Source organism: Myotis nattereri (genome assembly GCF_964212035.1).
Source record: "Myotis nattereri genome assembly, chromosome: 1".
NCBI lineage: Eukaryota > Metazoa > Chordata > Mammalia > Chiroptera > Vespertilionidae > Myotis > Myotis nattereri.
The window spans coordinates 43,419,202-43,439,031 of NC_138075.1; the positions used below are offsets into that span (position 1 = coordinate 43,419,202).

Sequence of the window (19,830 nt, forward strand, 5' to 3'; positions counted from 1 at the left end):
ACTTTAATGATGTTAGTCATACTCCCAAATAAAAGATTTGCAAAGCTTCAATGTACACATATATAAACAAACAAAGGAGGAAATAAGTGAGAACAACTCTACTACCAATTCTGTTTACAGTCCCTCACTGATAATCCAAAAGTACTTACCAAGAAAGACAAAGAGGTATCTTAATGTATCATCCACTTTTCAAAGGAGGCACACACATATTCAAATACAAGTAGTTCTGATACAAGCTCTACTTTTCTATGCTATTCAGACAGAAAACACAGATTCTCTCAAGAGTAATAGAGACTATATACCCTAAACATTTACATTTATATGCACTCATTTAAAACAAGCTACATATATAGATTGCACAGCCCTTAACTCTTATTTAATGGGTGAATTTAATTTATTCAAGAAAATCAAAGCTTAAATATTTTAAAGATTAGATCTTCATAATTTTAAAAATAAATTAATGAAAGAAAACTACAAACTCCTGAACCAAACTTTTATTTTAAATTTTTAGGCATATTAGTGCATACGAAAAATGTTCATAACATATGACATGTAAAGATGTTAGCACATTGAACTACAATAGAAATTATTTTATACAACTTTTGAATCACTAGTATGCTTATTTCTCCTGTTAATGAATGCCAGTTAATGACAGTTTTCTTAGATCACCTTTGTTATGGAACATCAAGTAGGCTTAAAATTTTTATATTATTGTTTAATAACTTCCTAATAAGGTTTTGAGTTTGTAGTTGATTTACACATAATCTGTTTTTCAATATATGGATTACTGTAGTAGCTTTCTGTCTCATCTCTAATGGAACATATTTAATATCTAAATATTGAGATAACTTAGATCTAGAATTATACAGCATGTTAATAATAGTTTCAATGTCATCACTTGGAAAACTGCTGCGTCCTACTGGTAATAGCTGGGATTTATACATTTTTTGTAATCTGTGTTCTGCTGCTTCTGCTAAAGCAAGGCTTCGTTTTAGGTTCTCTCTAGAGGCTCGAATGTCCTCTCTATATTCTGGCTTGAGGCTCTCAACAAGAGGTACATGTTGTACTTCTGAACGAATATCTGATATTTTATCCAAAATTTCTTCATTACTCAAAGTTAGTGGTTGACTTTCATAAATTGGTATTTCATATTCCCCTGAGAGCTGAGGAACATCTTCTAGTTCTGTGGTGGTATCCCAGTCAGTGCTCCTACTTGAAGGACTTGGAGGTAATTCAGTAACATTTGGCCATAACATTGGTGCTCTAAATTGTGGCTCTGGCTCCGACTCTGGCTCTGGCTCTGGCTCTGGCTCTGGCTCTTCTCTTTCAATATAAGGTACTTTTGAACTTAAAATAACAGAAATATTATTTGGTTTAATTGACCAGAATGGTGTACTTTTAGTACGTTTGTTCCTCCTTATTTCAGGTTGGAAGTCTCTAGTAGGGAAAGGTGTAGCTTTATCACTGATAGGGTCGCTTAAAATATCATTCTCAGTTGAAGCTTTGTCATGTGAAATTAGCTCCTTAAATTGTGATACCTTTGGTCTCATAGAATAAACGTTATTTGAAGACTTCGGTTTCATAGAATAAACGTTATTTGAAGACTTCGGTTTCACAGAATAAACGTTATTTGAAGACTTCGGTTTCATAGAATAAACGTTATTTGGAGACTTTGATATTTTCTCTTGGCCTGGCTCCCTAGTGGGAACACTTAATACTAGATTCTGTAAAACTTGTACATAATGATTCAAGTTTTTTTCTTCATCAGGTGTCACAGTTATTCCTTAAGGGGGAAAAAAATCAAATAATAAGTAACATTTATTATCATATATGATATAGTGACAAAATCTACTGGCCCATATTTACTTCATATGCTATCACTTGAAAGTTAAAGAACCAAGGAATAAAGCGTATCTGACAGTCAACTCTCACTTAAAATTATTCTTTCAGATTCTTATTTAAAACAAATGAGCAAGATCAGTGCATACTAACACAATTCTTTTTGCTATTACTCTCACATATAACTTATGATTCAGTAGGTAACTTATTAAAACAAAATTCGTGATTATGTCCTCCAACACAGTGGTGTGCTGAATTAGATTCATACTGACTCACCAGAGCCAACTGTTAAATTTTAGAAACTTTGTGAGCCAGATATTGCATATAGACATTGTTCATAATTAAATGATCTGAATTTTCATTTAAATAAATTGTATTGAAAAGAAAATAAATATTCAAACTCATCACTTCCTTATTATCTATGTTCCTGAAGTTATTTACATCTAGGTTATCTGTATGGTAGAAACGCTATATAATGGTGTGCTACTATAGATCTCTTTCTACCTTTCTGTTCAGTGATGTCAAGTAGGTAGCTTGAAATCAGCCATGATGGGGCAAATGCTGTAAATCAGGACTTACCCTTCTTTCCAAAAAGCCAGTTAAACATTTACCAGTACACCACTGCCTTCAAACCAAAAATGATCTAACTATAGCCTGTGGGTCATCCCACCCAACTGTTTTTTGTTTTTTTTGTAAATAAAGTTTTATTGGAACCAGCCAGTCTTACCCATTTGTTTCTTTATTATCTACCAGAGGCCTGGTGCACAAATTCATCCACAGGTGGGGTCCGGCCGGCCTGCCCAGATTGGGGTGGGAGAGGCTGGTCAGGGGTGGGGCCAGCCAGGGGTAGGGGCTGTGGGCGGTTCGCTGGCTGGCCCCGCCCCCTAGTCGAACTCCCGTGGAACTCCTAGTTGAGGGGACAATTTGCATATTAGGCTTTTTATTATATAGGGTAGTTGCTTTTGGCTCCAACAGCAGAGTTGAATAGTTGCAACAGAAACCACATGGCCTGAGAAGCTGAAAATACTACTTGGCCCTTTACAGAAAAGTTTGCAGATTTCTGTCTAAACCATCAATATTTCATACTTAAAACAAAAATGACAGTTCTATTTATACTGGTATTTTGCAGCATCTGAGTGGTGAAGCCTCTCATTTCCAATGTGGAAAACAAAAACTACTACTGAATAAGATATTCTCAAATTCTGCCCAACTTCCCTACTCCTAGTCAGGAGTTTTAAATTTTAAGTGTTATTTATACTGGTATTTTGCAGCATCTGAGTGGTGAAGCCTCTCATTTCCAATGTGGAAAACAAAAACTACTACTGAATAAGATATTCTCAAATTCTGCCCAACTTCCCTACTCCTAGTCAGGAGTTTTAAATTTTAAGTGTTGGAACTTTATATTGCATGTAGTTTTGAATAGATTTTGCCACTATCATGATGAAGTTTAATCAAAATTGAAAGCATATTTCTAAATTTAAAAAGTCTTAATGAAAACAGTTTAGTGAGGCAATATGATAGTGGGAAGATACTAGACTGGAGATCTAGATTCTAAAAGTGGATTCTACATTTTATGTCATGCTGAGAAAAGCCTTGCATACTCCAAGATCCATATAATGATGGTGGGTAAAAAAGGGGAAGATACAGAACATAAGGTAGATTTTGGTATTCTCTTTAATCACTAACATAGTACCATACATTTTGTCTGTGAATTACGGATTTTTTAAAAAATGAACAGAAGGGTAACATACCAAACTCATGTGGGTACTTGTTTCTGAGGAGAGGAAATGAGACTGAATTTGGTCATTAAAGAGGACTTTAGACTTATCTATAACGAGAGGCCTGGTGGGGTCCCTCAGCCTGGCCTGTGCCCTCTCGCAGTCCGGGAGCCCTCAGGGGATGTCCAACTGACGGCTTAGGCCTGCTCCCTGCTGGACATCCTTAGTGCTGCTGTAGAGGCGGGAGAGGCTCCCACCACCGCTGCTGTGCTTGCCAGCCATCAGTCCGGCTTGTGGCTGAGCAGTGCTCCCCCTGTGGAAGCACACTGACCACCAGGGGGCAGTTCAGGACCCGGCCTCCCATCACCCCACCTCTGGTGGCCTCCCTCTGTGGGTGGCAACAAGCAGGCCGATCAGGAGACGGCGCCAGCAGGCAAGCGACCGGCCCCACCCCCCAATTGCTCCTCCGCCACCACCAGTCGCCACCAACGCCCCCCGCGATCACCATCCCCTCCCTCTGCCCGCTGGCACCCATCTTGGTTGGCCTAGCGCTGCCCGCTTGCTGGCCTCGCCCCCCGCCAACCGATCATCGTTCTGCCATTTGGTCAATTTGCATATTAAGTTTTTATTATATAGGATGTTTTACTCTCAAAAAAAAACCCACACACACACCGGCACACACACTTAATAAACCACTAAAAGTTACATTTTAAAAAATGAAATAACTTATTTATATATTCTCATATGTATAAAAAGCATTGTCCTAAATCTAGAGTCTCCTGAAGAAAAAGTAAGTATGTAGCCTTGAGTGCAGTAAAAAAGAAAAAAAGCAAGTCTTGGATTCTGGCGTGGCTCTACCACTTTCTAACATCATGACCTACAGCAATTACTTACTTTCTCCAAACTATAAAATTAAAATGCTAGATTTGCCCTTTTCTCTCACAGAACCAAATAAATTAAATATTTAAAAATACTTCAAAAGCTACAGAGCACTATTTAAGATAATAATATTCTCTATAAAGGTAACTGCTTACACTTCTAATTTTAAAGTATAAACTCAAGTCCCTAAAAAGAACATTAAAAACATGTTTTGTTTCCTATTTGGTAAAACACAGGGAAGCTGTTCCCCTAAAGACAGGAACAAGGTCAGGATACTAATATCTCCATTACTATATAACAGGGTGTGGAGGTATTAGTCAATGTAATAAGACAGAGGAAAGGAATGGAAGCATGAGAATTCAGAAGAAAAAGGCAAAATTATCTTTATATGTAGAAATTCATGCGCAAGAGTAGGCCTTCCTTACCCTGGCTGCCGGCACCGGTTTCCCTCCAGCACCCGGGACCCAGGCTTCTCTCGCAAAGGGAGGCCCCGCCCACCCATCAGCCGGTGGCCTGGGCCTCCCTCTGCAGGGTGATCATGGGGAGATGGCCAGGCGCCTCACCAATCACATTGCACCCACCTTGGCTGACCTGGCACCAGTGGGTGTCATTGCTTGGTCCCAGATGGTTGTCCAGATGGTCGTTCTGTTGTTCGGTCGATTTGCATATTACACTTTTATTATATAGGATAATTATACATCCAGATCACATAAAAGAATCAACTGAAAAACTATTACAAAGAATAACAGAATGTAATAAAGTAGCAAATTAGAAAATCAATATATAAAAACCAACATCTAATAAAAGGGAAACATGCAAATTGACCGCACCACCGCTATGCCCAAGCCACGCCCACCAGCCAATCAGAGCAACTATATGCAAATTAACCCAACCAAGATGGCGGCCGGCAGCCACGAAGCTGGAGCGAGCAGGAGGCTTGGTTGCCCCAGCAATGGAGGAAGCCAAGCTTCCTGCCTGCCCTGGCCAGCTGTGGCCTCTGCTCAAGACAACAAAGTTTCAATTATAGAAGATAAATAAATCCCAGATACCTGCTTCCAGCCAGCCTCCACTGGGAGTGTGGGTGGCTGGGGGCCGTGGCCAGCCTGCAAACAGCCATCAGCCCCTCACCAGGGATGGCCACACCCTCATGGGGTGAGAGTCCCTGCTGGCGGGCTTGGCCAGCCTGCAAACAGCCATCAGCCACTCACCCAGGCTGGCCATACCCTCATGGGGTGAGGGTCCCCGCTGAGGGGCTTTGCTAGACTGCAAACAGCCATCAGCCACTCACCCAGACTGGCCAGGCACCCCAGCAGGACCCCCTACCCTGAAGGGGGTGTGGTCAGCCTGTAAACAGCCCTCAGACAGACCTTCACCCAGACTGGACAGGCACCCCAGTGGGGACCCCAACCCTGAAGAGGCTGTGGCCAGCCTGCAAACAGCCATCAGTCCCTCACACAGGCTGGCCAGGCACCCCAGGGGGACCCCCAACCTGAAGGGGCTGTGGCTAGCCTGCAAACAGCCATCAGCCCCTCACCCAGGCTGGCCACACCCTCATGGGGTGAGGGTCCGCGCTGGGGGGCTTGGCTAGCCTGCAAACAGCCATCAGCCACTCACCCAGGCTGGCCAGATACCCCAGCAGGACCCCCTCCCTGAAGGGGGTGTGGCAAACCTGAAATGGCCCTCAGCCCCTCACCCAGGCTGGCCAGGCACTCCAGCAGGGACCCCCACCCTAAAGGGGCATGTGGCCAGTCTGAAAATGGCCCTCAGCCCCTCACCCAGGCTGGCCAGGCACCCCAGCAGGACCCCCACCCTGATCCGGAACACCCATCAGGGCAAACCAGCCGGCCCCCACCCGTGCACCAGGCCTCTTATCTTATATAATAAAAGGGTAATATGCAAATTGACCCTAACAGCAGAACGACTGGAATGACTGGTCACTATGACACACACTGACCACCAGGGGGCAGATGCTCAATGCAGGAGATGCCCCCCTATAGTGGTCACTGTGCTCCCACATGGGGGAGCTCTGCTCAGCCAAAAGCCAGGCTGACGGCTGCCAGTACAGTGGTGGTGGTGGGAGCCTCTCCTGCCTCCTCAGCAGGACTAAGGATGTCTGATTGCAGCTTAGGACTGCTCCCCGCTGGCAAGTGGACATCCCCCGAGGGCTCCCGGGCTGCCAGAGGGATGTCTGACTGCCAGCTTAGGCCCAATCCCCCAGGGAGCAGGCCTAAGCCAGCAGGTAGACATCCCCCGAGGGGTCCCAGACTGCGAGAGGGCACAGGCCGGGCTGAGGGACCCTCCCCCCCCCCCGAGTGCACAAATTTTTGTGCACCGGGCGTCTAGTCCTATATAATAAAAGGCTAATATGCAAATCGACCGAATGGCAGAATGACTGGTGCTATAATGCGCACCACCAGGGGGCAGACGCTCAATGCAGGAGATGCCCCCTGGTGGTCAGTGTGCTCCCACAGGGGAAGCACCACTCAGCCAGAAGCTGGGTTCATGGCTGGCGAGCACAGCAGCGGCCACGGTAGTGCTGAGGATGTCTGACTGTCGGACATCCCCCGAGGGCTCCCAAACTGCGAGAGGGTGCAGACTAGGCTGAGGGACCCCCTGGGTGCATGAATCTTGTGCACTGGGCCTCTACTACAAATATAAACCAGTTACAAGATAAAATGAGAGGGAAGATGCTATTTTGAAAACAAAAAAAAAAATTTAAATCTAATAATAAAGTTAAAAGGACATGCCCAAAATCTATATGAGGAATTATTCTAGGCTGAATAGATACATACGGAGATCAGGCTCTAATCCCTGGAACCTGTAAATGTTACTTTATATGGAAAAGGGGTATTTGCATATATGATTGAATTAAGGGTCTTGCCAAAGGGGATTATCCTAAATATAGTCACAAATGTTTTTATAAGATAGAGATGGAGAAAGAGATGCTACACACAGAGACAAGGTGGTAATATGGAAGAGGTGGCAGAGATTAGTGTGGCCACAAGACAAAGAATTCTGGCAGCCACCAGTAGCTGAAAGAGGCAATAAAAATATTGGCTCTCAGAGCTTTCAGAAGGAGCACAGCTTTGCCCTACAACTTGATTCTAGCTCAGTGAAACTGATTTTAGACCCAGGCCTCTAGTAAGTTTCTAGAATAAGTTTCTGTTGGTAATTTGTTATAACAACCTCAGAAAACGGACACAAGAATATAATAAAATCTAAAAGGCATAATGCAAACTTCTACAAATAGAAAGATAAACTGTGGGGAACCGATATAGGGTTAAGCCTCGGACTGACCTGTTGGCAAAGTCACAAACAAGACCCAGCTTAGAGGGCACAGTCCTCTTAGCATAATTAGGCTTGACCTTATAACACTCCCTAGATCTTATCTGGGAAGCTAATGGGCTGAGGGAAGTGCAGGAAGTGTAACTATGGTCAAAACAAGTGAAACTCACAAGAACTGTGTAACTATGGTAACCACTACCTTGTTTACCTGTGACTATAAAAGGTTGATGCGGCCTGAGCACCAGTGGAAGTCCTTCTCCTTGAGTTGGACTTGCCCGCCTGGCCCCCCAGTATTTCCAAATTATCTCGTGTCTTTTCTCTTTCATTTGTGTGCGGCTCCTCTTCGAGGCCCTGAACCCTGAACCACGCGGGACGTGGAGGGAAACATTTACCAACAATAAACCATGTACTCAGACAAAAAGATTCAATATCATAATGACGCTTAGATGTCACTTTTTTTATTTATTTCAGAAAGGAAGGGAGAGGGAGAGAGAGAAACATCAATGATGAGAGAGAATCATTGATTGGCTGCCTCCTGCATGCCGCCTACTGAAGATCGAGCCCGCAATTCGCAGGCTGTTGCTCCATCCACTGAGCCAAACCAGCCAGGGCCATACATTTAATATGCTCCTAATATCAGTAGTTATTTTCTGAAGACAGAACAAATGGATTATGAAGTTCATTTGGAGAACAAATGAGTAAGAATAGCCAGAAAAACAGGAGCTACCCCTTATTAGATATTAAAATACAGTATAAAGCCTCTATTATAAAAATAATTTAGCACTGCATATGAATAGATGAATGGAACAGAACAGAAAATACAGAAATAGACCGAACTGCATACTGAAATATAGCTCAAGATGAAAAAAGTTTCAATTTATAAATTATTCCAAATAATAAACCAAGAAGCCATTTATAACTAGAATATGATCATTTTCAATGATTATCAATATTAATGATATCACAAAAAGGTACAAAATTAGATATGCATCCTCATGAAAGAATATAAACCTTCAATGTAGCAGTCTTGCAAAAAAGGTCAAATTTGAATCTAACAGGACCTCTAGATCTAACTAACAATATGCAGACAATACATGGGACAACAAAGGAAAACATAAACTACACCACTGTGGGGCGCGGCTATAGGGTTAAGCCTCGGACTGACCTGTTGGCAAAGTCACAAACAAGTCCCAGTTTAGAGGGCACAGTCCTCTTAGCATAATTAGGCTTGACCTTATAAGCTACCTAGATCTTATCTGGGAAGCTAATGGGCTGAGGGAGTAGCAGGAAGTGCTGCCAAAACAAGTGAAACTCACAAGAACAGGGTAACTATGGTAACCACTACCTTGTTTACCTCTGACTATAAAATAAAGGCTCAGCTTGCCTCTGGATCTTTCTCTGTGGCCTCAGCCAGGCACAGGAAGATCCACGGAGACTAAAGAGAGCTATGCTGATCATCTGAACGCTGTCTCCATATAAATCATTCTTCGCCGACTCGTCCACACCTTTGGGAACCCCTGGCCCGCTGGGGCTGGACCCTGGTACACCATGGATATGTAATCAGCAAAATTTAGATTGCAGCAAACTACAGGGTATATGATCCAATTTCTTCAACACTTACATACCAGGGGTAATATAAAGATGAAGGAAGAACTATAGGTTAAAAGGAAATTAATGACCCCCTGGCAATGGGCAAGGAAACATCTGATTGGTGGTATTGCTCTTATATCAATCAGGGGCAAAGCAGATGTACAGTCCTTAGTTCATCCTAGCTTGATGTCTGTGTCGGTGGCCAGAGCTGTTTCATGCCTGAGGCATATTAAAAAAAAGGGGGGGGGGAATTAATGGACATATCAACAAATTACACGTATGAATCTTATTTGAATCCCAATGCAATCAAACTGGAAAAGAGAGAGAGAATTAGGAAAATTTCAACACTAACCAAATATTTTATAATATTAAAGGATAATTATCTTTTTAGGTATGAAATTCACATTGTTGTGTTTTTAAGTACTTATATTTTAGTTCTACATGTTGAAGCATTTACTTATAAAATTATATGATGTCTGGAATTTCCTTCTAAATAATCCAAGCCTGCGAAGTTGGGGAGGTGAGGGAGGGAAATGTGGGTGGAGGTATAAATGAAACAAGATTAATTATGGGTTAATAATAGTTGAAGCTGGTTATAGATATATGGAGATTTATTATGCCATTCTTTCTGTTTGTGTATTTATTGAATTTTTTCCAAAATAAAAAATTTTTAAAAATCAATTTTGGAAAAAATCTATTCTGAGCAACTATTCATAAGCAAATCTAAAGTCTGCAAGCAACAAAAGCTTAAATGCTTTTAAGAAGACATTTCCAGCCTTGCCTGGTTTGGCTCAGTGGTTGGAGCATCAGCCCGCATAATGAAGGGTCCCAGGTTCCATTCCGTCAAGAGTGTGTATAGCTGGTTCAATCCCCAGCCCTGTTGATGTTTTCTCTCTCTTCCCCTGCTCCTCCCTCCCTTTCAATGTTTAATCATTTAACTTATCTCTTCTCATAGTAGTAAATAGGATACCCAGGCTACTATTAGATGAATTAGATTGTCAAAGGACAGAAAAAGGAGATACTGCTAGTTGATTTTTAAAAGGGAAAAACCACCTGCAATACTCATTATCCCTTTATACTGTACTCAGGCAACACTAACAAGCCTATTCATGCTGCCTATCAATCTAGCACTCTACCTCCTACCTTGTTTTTCCTCCCTTCTTCATGTACCCTTTGTCTCTACATTGTTCTGTTGTTAAATCCATCCCTTCCCCCCACACCTCCCACCTCCTACTTTTGTCCCCTAAAATATCTGTATGTTTGATATAGACCTTGTCAGTTCTAGTAACCAGAGCTGCTCTTGCAAATCAACCTGATCTCTATAAAAATCTTTGCAGGCAAGGTAATAAAAGATAGTCAAGCCTCAATATCCCTCCAAACTGCGCTGGCCACTGAAAACCTGCTTTATCCCATTTTTTAGGAGGTGCTTAGAGGGATGAACAAACTTCAAATTCTTACAAAGACCACGCCACTCTGCTAGGAGTTGTGTTATTAAACTTGGAATATTTGTTGTTTGCCCTTGTGTTATTATATTCCTTCTATTTTACCAGTTAGTGATCCAACCAAACATAGCAATGTCTCAGAACATGGCTAAATAAGAATCTCTTCCATCTTGAAAAACCACAATGCTGCTTTCCTGTGCCTCTAGTTAACAGGATGGCTACCTGCTAAGCAGGCTTGAGGTTAGCAAGAATCACAGATATGGAAGTTATAGCTGAGCACTTCTCTTCTTGAAATAGACCATGAAGAATTATGCACATGACAAATAATAGGGAAGTAAACAAAATGATCAAACAACTGTAGAAACAAAGTGGTATGAATTCTGAAGGGGAAATTAGAAAATACTGATTGAAAGACCGTAACAGTTCTGACTGAGCAACTGCTATGTGCCAGGCACTATATTAAGGGCTTTAAATGTACCTTTATAAAGAGAAAAAAGGAGGATATTTAGAAAGAACAAGTAATTTGCCTAAAATTATATTCCACTTGAAAGTGGTAAGAATGGGATTCAAAAATATGTTGTTTCACTTCAAAGCAGGTACACATAAGTAACTACACAATGTTGCCATATAAAGATGCCACAAGGATGCTGGCAAAAGAGAAGTATGATGATAAAACTGTCTGGGAGGCCTAGCCCATGTGGCTCAGTGGTTGATTGTTAACCTATAAACTAGAGGCCCAGTGCACGAATTTGTGCACGGGTGGAGTCTGGCCGGCCCACCCCGATCAGGGCCCATCAGGGCTGAGCTAGCTGGGGGGAGGGGCTATGGGCGATTGGCCAGCGGGCCCCACCCCCGAGTGGGTTGCAGGGGCCCATCAGTGGCCAGGGGCCTGGGAGAGGAGCCATGGGTGGTTGGCCAGCTGGCTTGCCCTTGATTGGAGTGGGGGGGGGGCTGATTGGGATGGTAGGGGCCCATTGGGGGTGGGGCTGGCTTGGGGGGGGGTCTGCAGGAGGTTGGCCGCTGGCCCAGCTTCCCAATCGGGCAAGTTCACTGGCCACAGTGGGTGTCATTGCGACCGGTCGTTATGGTCGTTATGGCATTCTAGTTGCTAGCTTTATATATATGTATTGATAATAAATACTAAAATATAAATATTTTGATTAATATTAATAAAATGTAAATATTAAAGTAAAATAAATAAATGAAATAAGTTTGTTAAAATATACAAAAGTTTGCTCTCCTGACAACTGGACTAAAATGCATACCTTTAATAGGTGTATACATTTTTGAGACACCCTATATCAGGGGTGGGCAACCCCTGGCATGCGTGCCAAACATGGCACGCCAATAACTTTTGCTGGCACGCGAAACCCTCTCTTATAATCTTCCATTTACAATTTTTTTCTTAATTTTGACTTTTTTATTTTTCAGATAAATTCAGTGTAGGTGCATCTTAGATAAATAAATAATTTTACATAATAAGTTATCTTAAAGACCACAGACATGGATTGACGAGAGAGGGGAAGAGCAATTTCAATAGTGTTGAAAACGACTATTGAGGACTTGGAATGCCATTCCAGAAAATTTTTTCTGTTTAAAAACCTTTGCAACAGCGTTACTCTCCATGTTTTCATCCACATATGCTTGTGAATCTTTGTTCTCAGTGATGAATTTTGTTAAGTCTCGTAATAGGAGTAGCCTGACGGATGAAAGTAGTAGCTCGTGTGTATCTCTGAAGCTCACGAAATATAAACCTGATGTAAAATCTCTGTCATCAGTGATACAGCAGCAAAAGTCCTACTGATAATATCAAACGGAGTCATAAAGTTTTCTGTCGGACTATCAGTGTACATGTGTACATCAAAAAATAAATGTATTTTTCATCATCATATACTGTGTTTTTGTCGCTCAAATGAATTTTATTATTTCTTCAAGGTTCTTCACGTACGTATACCTTATGAGATATAAAGTAGGCGTAACATGTTCTCAAAAAATTAGGGTTGGCACGCAGAAGAATTTTGAGTCAGAGATTTTGCTGGTTTTGGCATGCACTTACAAAAAGGTTGCCCACCCCTAACCTATATTAAGATGTATGTATTTGGAAATATTAAAAATAGCTGATCCAAATTTAATGTTTTCTTACTAGAAAGTATTGGTAGGAATCGACAGTCAATAACTTAAATAAACTAACTTCACAGAGAAATGAAAGACAAATTAATAAAATCATATTTTAAAATGAGCAATGAAATATAAAATTCCAACCAACAAACAATACATTCAAAATATGTACTTCCTTCTCATAGAATGGCCAATTAAAGGAGGAAGAGGGTATAAGGAATAACACAAAAGCCAATTAGCATGAAAACTTGCTAAAATTCACTGCTTATGAAAGAAACACAAGTTAAAAACAATTTTCATTTTGTCAGTCAAGTAGATAATATTTTTTAAACAATAAACCTAAAATTGTCATGTGCATAGTTTACTTCCTTAATAAAGGAAGTAACTTTCTTACTTCCCTTATGATCTAGAGATCCTTCATTAGTCTTTCTCTGGCCAGCATAGCTCAGTGGTTGAGCACTGATCTATGAACCAGTAAGTGACTGGTTCGATTACAAATCAGGGCACATGCCAGGGTTTCAGGCCCAATCCCCAGTAGGGGGTGTGCAGGAGGCAGCCAATCAATGATTCTCTCTCCCTTCCTCTCTGAAATCAATAGAAATATCATTGATGTTTCTACCTCTCTCTCCCTTCCTCTCTGAAATCAATAAAAAATATATATATTTTTATAAGCATTGTTAAATGAATGATTGCATGAATGAACTAAAAGCTTGCAAATATGTAAATTAATTGTGCCTCCAGTAATTTATCTTAAGGAACAGGTAAAAAAAAAAATTGTGTAAGCTCTATCCTGGCCCTGGTAGAAGCATGTGCAGGAAGCAACCAATCAATGTGTCTCTCTCACATCGATGTTTCTCTCTCTCTTTCTCTCTCTCTCTCTCTCTCTCTCTCTCTCTCTCTCTCTCTCCCCCCTTTCTCCTTCCATCCCTCTCTCTAAAAAATTCAATAGAAAATATATCCTCAGGTGACGATTAATAAATAAAATAAAATAAAATAAAATAAAATAAATCTGTTTTGCTTTGTTTTGGCTTTTTGGGGGGGAGGGGTCAGGGTTTGGGGATAACATTCCAATATTTATTAAGGGATAAATCTGGGTAATAAAAAAATTCTCGCCGAAACCGGTTTGGCTCAGTGGATAGAGCGTCGGCCTGCGGACTGAAGGGTCCCGGGTTCGGTTCCGGTCAGGGGCATGTACCTGGGTTGCGGGCACATCCCCAGTTTGGGGTGTGCAGGAGGCAGCTGATCGATGTTTCTCTCTCATCGATGTTTCTAACTCTCTCTCTCCCTTCCTCTCTGTAAAAAATCAATAAAATATATTTTTAAAAAATTCTCTTATTTTCGGGAATAAAGTTTTTATAATAATAAAGGATATAACTTTAACCATATTTTTCTAAATTTCTAAATCTAAAGTTTATCTAAAAGAACATCATAAACATTGTAGTTAAATAGTTCCAATTTTCAGAAAACCCCCACATTCTTCTAGTTGGCCCTTACTAAATGGCCTAGTATAAATTTAGATCACATAAGTTTAAGTCCTATTAATTTATTATATTGGATTTTATCTCTAAAGTAATATACTTTTAATTTACTTAAAATAATTAACATAATTTTAAGTAAATTATAATCTTCAGCAATATTAATATACCTTCAGAATTTATCAAATTTTAAAGTATACAATTCAATGATTTTTAGTATATTCACAATTGTGCAACTATCACCACAATCTAAGTTTAAAACAGTTTCATCACCCCCAAAAATAAATCCATTCCCAATTGCCCCTATCCCTCTAGGCAACCACTAATCTATTTTTGTCTCTATGGATTTGTCTATACTATACATTACAAATAAATGAAATCATACAATATGTGTTCTTTTGTGACTGGCTTCTTTTACTTAGTATGTTTTTAAGGTCATTTATATTGTAGCATATACATGAGTATTTTACTACCCCTTTTTTCCCCTGTGGTGTCAGTTGTTACTTCTTCCCTTTTATTTCCAATTTTATTTATGAGTCCTTCCAGTCTTTTTCTTCATGAGTCTGGTTAAAGGCTTATTAACCTTGTTTATCTGTTCAAAGAACCAGCTCTTGGTTTCACTGATCTTTGGTATACATTTTTTTAGGCTCCATTTTGTTTATTTCTACTCTGACCTTCCTTGTATTCACTTTGTAATTTGTTTTTTGTCCTTTTTCTAGATCCTTTAGGTATAAGGTTAGATTGAGATTTTTCTTGTTTCTTGAGGTAGGCCTATATTGCTATGAATTTCCCTCTTAGGACTGCTTTTGCTGTGTCCCATAGGTTTTAGGTAGTTGTGTTCATTTTCATTTGTCACAAGATATCTTTTCATTTCTTCCTTGATCTTATTGTTAACCCATATATTGTTTTGTTGTTTTTTTGTTTTGTGTTGTGTTGTTGTTTTTTGCCTTTGATCATATTTTTATTCAAAATTAGCTGTCCATAGTGATTTGACCGCTATGGAATAAACAAATGTAAGTCTATGCCACAGGCTTCTTTTCTTCTGTGGTGAGTTTCTTTTCTGCGGGCTTCCTCTCAGCTGCTGGCTTCTTGGTAGCTGCAGCCTTTTTCCCCACCAAAGGCTTCTTCTGCTTCTTAAGGCCAACAGCCTTCTTTCCTTTCTTCCCGACCACAGGCTTCTTGCCTGGAATCCCCTTCTCACCTGATTTGGCTTCTAGCGCTGCTGCTGCTTTATCCACCCAAAGCCTGTGGTTCTTGGCCTCGCAAAGAATGGTGTTCCAGCGCATGGTTTTTGAATATGGGTTTAGCTTCAACATGATTCTCAGGTTTTTCAGTGAATTCTTCTTCAGGACTCTGCAGTGAATCTTCTTGCGTGGTGCTCAGAGGGCTCTTTGGATCTCTGGACTTTTCAAGATTCTGCTAAGGTCTGAATTGAGCATCCTGTGCATGGGAAAGCTATAGTTACTCTTGAGGGAGGCAGCTTTATACCAAGTGCCATACAGCTCATCTAACTTGTGGAAAGCACTTTCAGTCCAAATGCAGAAACGGCCCACATCCCTCCAGGAGCTAGTTTCAAAATGTTCAGTTTGCCTACATTAAGCAGAGTAATTCCAGGGATGTTTCTGAAGGCTTTGATGATACCATTGTCCTCATTATAGATGATGCAAGGTCCCCTGTGCTGTACATGATGATGGTTTCTCATTTTGCCCTTGCCAGCTCTCATTCGCTGAGAGGCATAGACCTTTTTTATATCACTCCAGGCCTTAAGTTTAATTTTTTAAAAATATATTTTTATTGATTTTAGAGAGGAAGGGAGAGGGAGAAATAGAAACATCAATGATGAGAGTGACTCATTGATTGGCTGTCTCGTGCACACCCCCTACTGGAGATGGAGCCTACAACCCAGGCATGTGCCCTTGACCAGAATTGAACCTAGGCCCTTCAGTCCGCAAGCCAATGCTCTATGTACTGAGCTAAACCTGCTAGGGTGGCCTTAAGTTTCTTAAGAAGCAAAACAGACTCCTTGGTTTTCTTGTAGCCTTCAACTTTATTTCAACCACCAAAAGTAGTTCAGGAACTTCTTCAATACAGTGACCTTTAGACATGACCAGTGCTGGTAAGGCCGAGACAGCTGGGGCAGAGCAGATGGCATATCATTTCTGTGTTGTGTTTACTCTGTGGTGCTGACGGCGCCAGGTTTTGGTTGGTGCAAACATGTGGCCCCCATGATACATATTTCCAAAAGCACCCTGGCCAGAGCGATGAGTTCCACCACCTCGGACTCTGAGAATTCGAGCCACAGCTCTGCCAGTACCCCACAACTTGCTCTGCCAGTACCCCAGGACTCAGCATTGGTTTGGTGACCTGCCAATTCACTGACAGCATAGGGCTGTCTATTGCTTTTGCACAAGGTGCTATGAACACAGTTCATAATATCTGGTTGAATGGGAGCCTTGAATACAGCAGGCAAAGTGACATTTTTGCTAGCTGTTTCCCCCTTTTTGGAGTACACAGATATCAGTGGATGAGCACATGCCATGGTGGGGAGAGGAGAAGGCCACATTCCTCCCTACCCAGTGGCTCCCACAGGAAAAGGCAACCCATATGTTGTTTGGTAACATGTCATTTAGCTTCCATTTGTTTGCATGTTTTCCAGTTTTTTTTCTTGTAATTGATTTCTAGTTTCATACTATTGTGGTCAGAGAAAATGCTTGATATGATTTCAATCTTCTTAAATTTATTAAAATTTGTTTTGTGGTCTATCCTAAAAAAAGTTCCATGTATTCTTGAAAAGAATGTATATTCTGCTGCTTTGGGTATAATGCTCTAAAAATACCAATTAAATCTATCTGATCTAATGTGTCATTAAGGCTGCTATATCTTTTTTGATTTTTTTTTGTCTTATAGACAGCATATACAGAGTGTCCCAAATATATATATATGTATGTATACACACACACACACACACACACATGCACTCTAACAGCTGATAGCTCAATTTTGAAAATGAAATGTACAGTATTTTAATAAACACTGCCTTTGTAATTATTCAAAGTGTGTGCCCACATTTTTTTTGGATACCTATATATGGGTCTTGTTTTCTTATCCATTCAGCTACCCTGTCTTGATTGGAGCATTTAATCCATTTACATTTAAAGTGATTATTGATAAGTAGTATTTATTGCCATTTTATTATTTATATATTAATGTTTCTTTATTTCTTTCTTCTTAAAGATGTCCCTTTAACATTTTAGCAGTCCCAGAATGTACAATATGTAACAATGTCATCTAAACTCTCCATATATGTTAGTTGTGACCTAATGATCTACAACTACCAAAATGCAGTAACTGATATATATACTAATAAAAGAATAATATGCTAATTAGACCAGGAGACCTTCCTGATATCCTTCTGGACAAAGCCATGGTGGCAGGGTTGAGGCAGAGGCAGTTAGGGGTCATCAGGCCAGAAGGGGAGGGCAGTTGGGGGTGATCAGGCTGGCAGGGGGGGCAATTGGGGGCAAGCAGACCTGCAGGCAGAGTGCTTAGGGGTGATCAAGCAGGCAGGCAGGTGAGCAGTTAGGAGCCAGTGGTCCAGATTGCAAGAGGGATGGTGGGATCGGGCCTAAACTGGCAGTCGGACATCTCTCAAGGGGTCCCAGGTTGGAGAGGGTGCAGGCCCGGCTGAGGGACACCCCTCCACCCGTGCATGAATTTCGTGCACTGGGCTGCTAGTTAGTAATGACCATCAGATATCAAGAAAAGATAATTATCATTTTCAGTATGTTCTGTTTATTTATAGCAAAGAACATTTTTTAAATACTTTTGTTTAAAACAACTCAAAATCGTAAGTGCAAGTATTTAATGGACTAACTTATCTAAGACACTTTATCCAGAACTTTTGCCACTACTATGCATGAAATGTAGGCCTGCATAACTAGCAAGCACTTTAGTACTTTACACCTCCCTATTAAATTTTATTTGGTTAAACCAAATCCCAACATTACAAAATGCTATAATGAATTATAGTTAGACTAGATGGACAAGCAGCAAATCATATCTGGAATATCAGCTATCAGACGCTGGACTTCACTATTTAAATGCCTCAAGGTAACCACCTTACTAATTTTCAGCTATTAGGGAGGGACAGGTCTTAAGTTATAATTCTTAACAAAGGTTTTTAATGCTATACTCCTGAGGATGCTTTTTAGGTGTGCACACGGGGTAAGTGTCCCAGGCCTATGTCTGCAATCCACATGTTCTCCATGTTTTACCACAGGGGTTAAACTTTTTTTCTGTAAATATTTTCAGCTTTGCAGGCCATACTGTCACTCGGATGTTATAACAAGGGAAAGCAGCTATGTTCCAATAAAACTTTGTTTATGAACAATGAAATTGGAATTTCATACTTTTCACATTTCACTAAAGATCACATTTCACATTCACCCTTAAAAATGTCAAAACCATCCTTAGCTAGCCAGCCATACCAAAACAGGCCGCCTTGGCCTGGCTGCACTTCGCGCACCCTGCCTTACCGCATGCGGAGTGACTCCCCGGCAGAAGGGGGCCGCGTTAACATCAAGGACCGTGTCCGCCGGGGGAAGGAGGTCCATGTGCCCCATGTGCCCCGCCGGTGCATCCTGGGTCCAGTCTGGGACCCACTGCCTGGGTCCCTGCGTGGACAGGCCGGCCTCGCAACATGCAGGAAGGGGAGGAGGGACACACCTCAGCCTCGGAGGCCAGGACCCTGGATAGTGAAGTTTGGGAGGAATGTGGGACCAAGGAAAGAGCCGGAATTCCGGCGGGACCCCGAAGGTTCCCCTGGGAGTATCCTGCAACCTCAGGCCGGTCACTCACTTGGATACGCCGCTACAAACGAAGGCCATGTCAACAGCGCAACTAGAAGGACTAAGGACTTCATGGGCATCTTCCGCAGCACTCCGCCATGCGATGGGAACGTCCTGGGCCACCAGGCCGGGTACTTCAGGGCCAAAGGGCAGGGTGTAGGCGGCCGACGGTCCTAACTCAGGGCCCTGGACGCCCCCGCAACGGTTGTTTGCATCGCGCAAGCGCAGCTGCAGCCAGTGTGAGGCGGACGGGAGTGTCTGGGACCGCCCCCTCTTGGCCACGTGACCATGCCACGCCCTGGCTGCCCTGGTACGCATGCTCTCTCTGCCTGCGAAGCTTTGCGACTGTGAGAGCCTCGGGAAGCTGGCATGTAACAGCGCCTAAAGCACGTCCCAGCCGCAAGGAACTGTGGGAAGAGACAAGTACCTGGCCACTGCAACAACATAAAGGTGTTATAATGAGGAAGTGTTAGGCAGTGCGGAGTGCACCTCTGTGTGCCCCCCTCTCCAAAAGGGTTTGAGGAGGTTGTCTAGTTGGAAGAAAGCTTGGAGCTCCCCAAGATCCGAAAATAGATCACTCCAAGGGGTGGGGGCAGTTGCTGGAGGTGGGGTAGGCAGAGGCATTAAAGCCGCTTTA

The 19,830-nt window shown here is 41.7% G+C and overlaps 1 protein-coding gene and 1 pseudogene across 2 annotated transcripts; both read right to left on the reverse strand.

Moving 5' to 3' along the window:
- Nucleotides 1-674: 674 nt before the first annotated feature.
- Nucleotides 675-19,273, reverse strand: SPESP1 (sperm equatorial segment protein 1; the record flags this gene model as incomplete). The annotated part of the gene is made up of 2 exons (XM_081088196.1): nt 675-1,783; nt 19,204-19,273. 2 exons carry the CDS (start codon nt 19,271-19,273, stop codon nt 675-677), a joined length of 1,179 nt encoding a protein of 392 aa, XP_080944322.1.
- Nucleotides 15,366-16,900, reverse strand: LOC308527795 (large ribosomal subunit protein uL4-like; annotated as a pseudogene). The gene is made up of 2 exons: nt 16,339-16,900; nt 15,366-16,108 (listed from the first exon to the last, which is right to left on the reverse strand). The product of its transcript is annotated as a large ribosomal subunit protein uL4-like (transcript).
- Nucleotides 19,274-19,830: the final 557 nt, after the last annotated feature.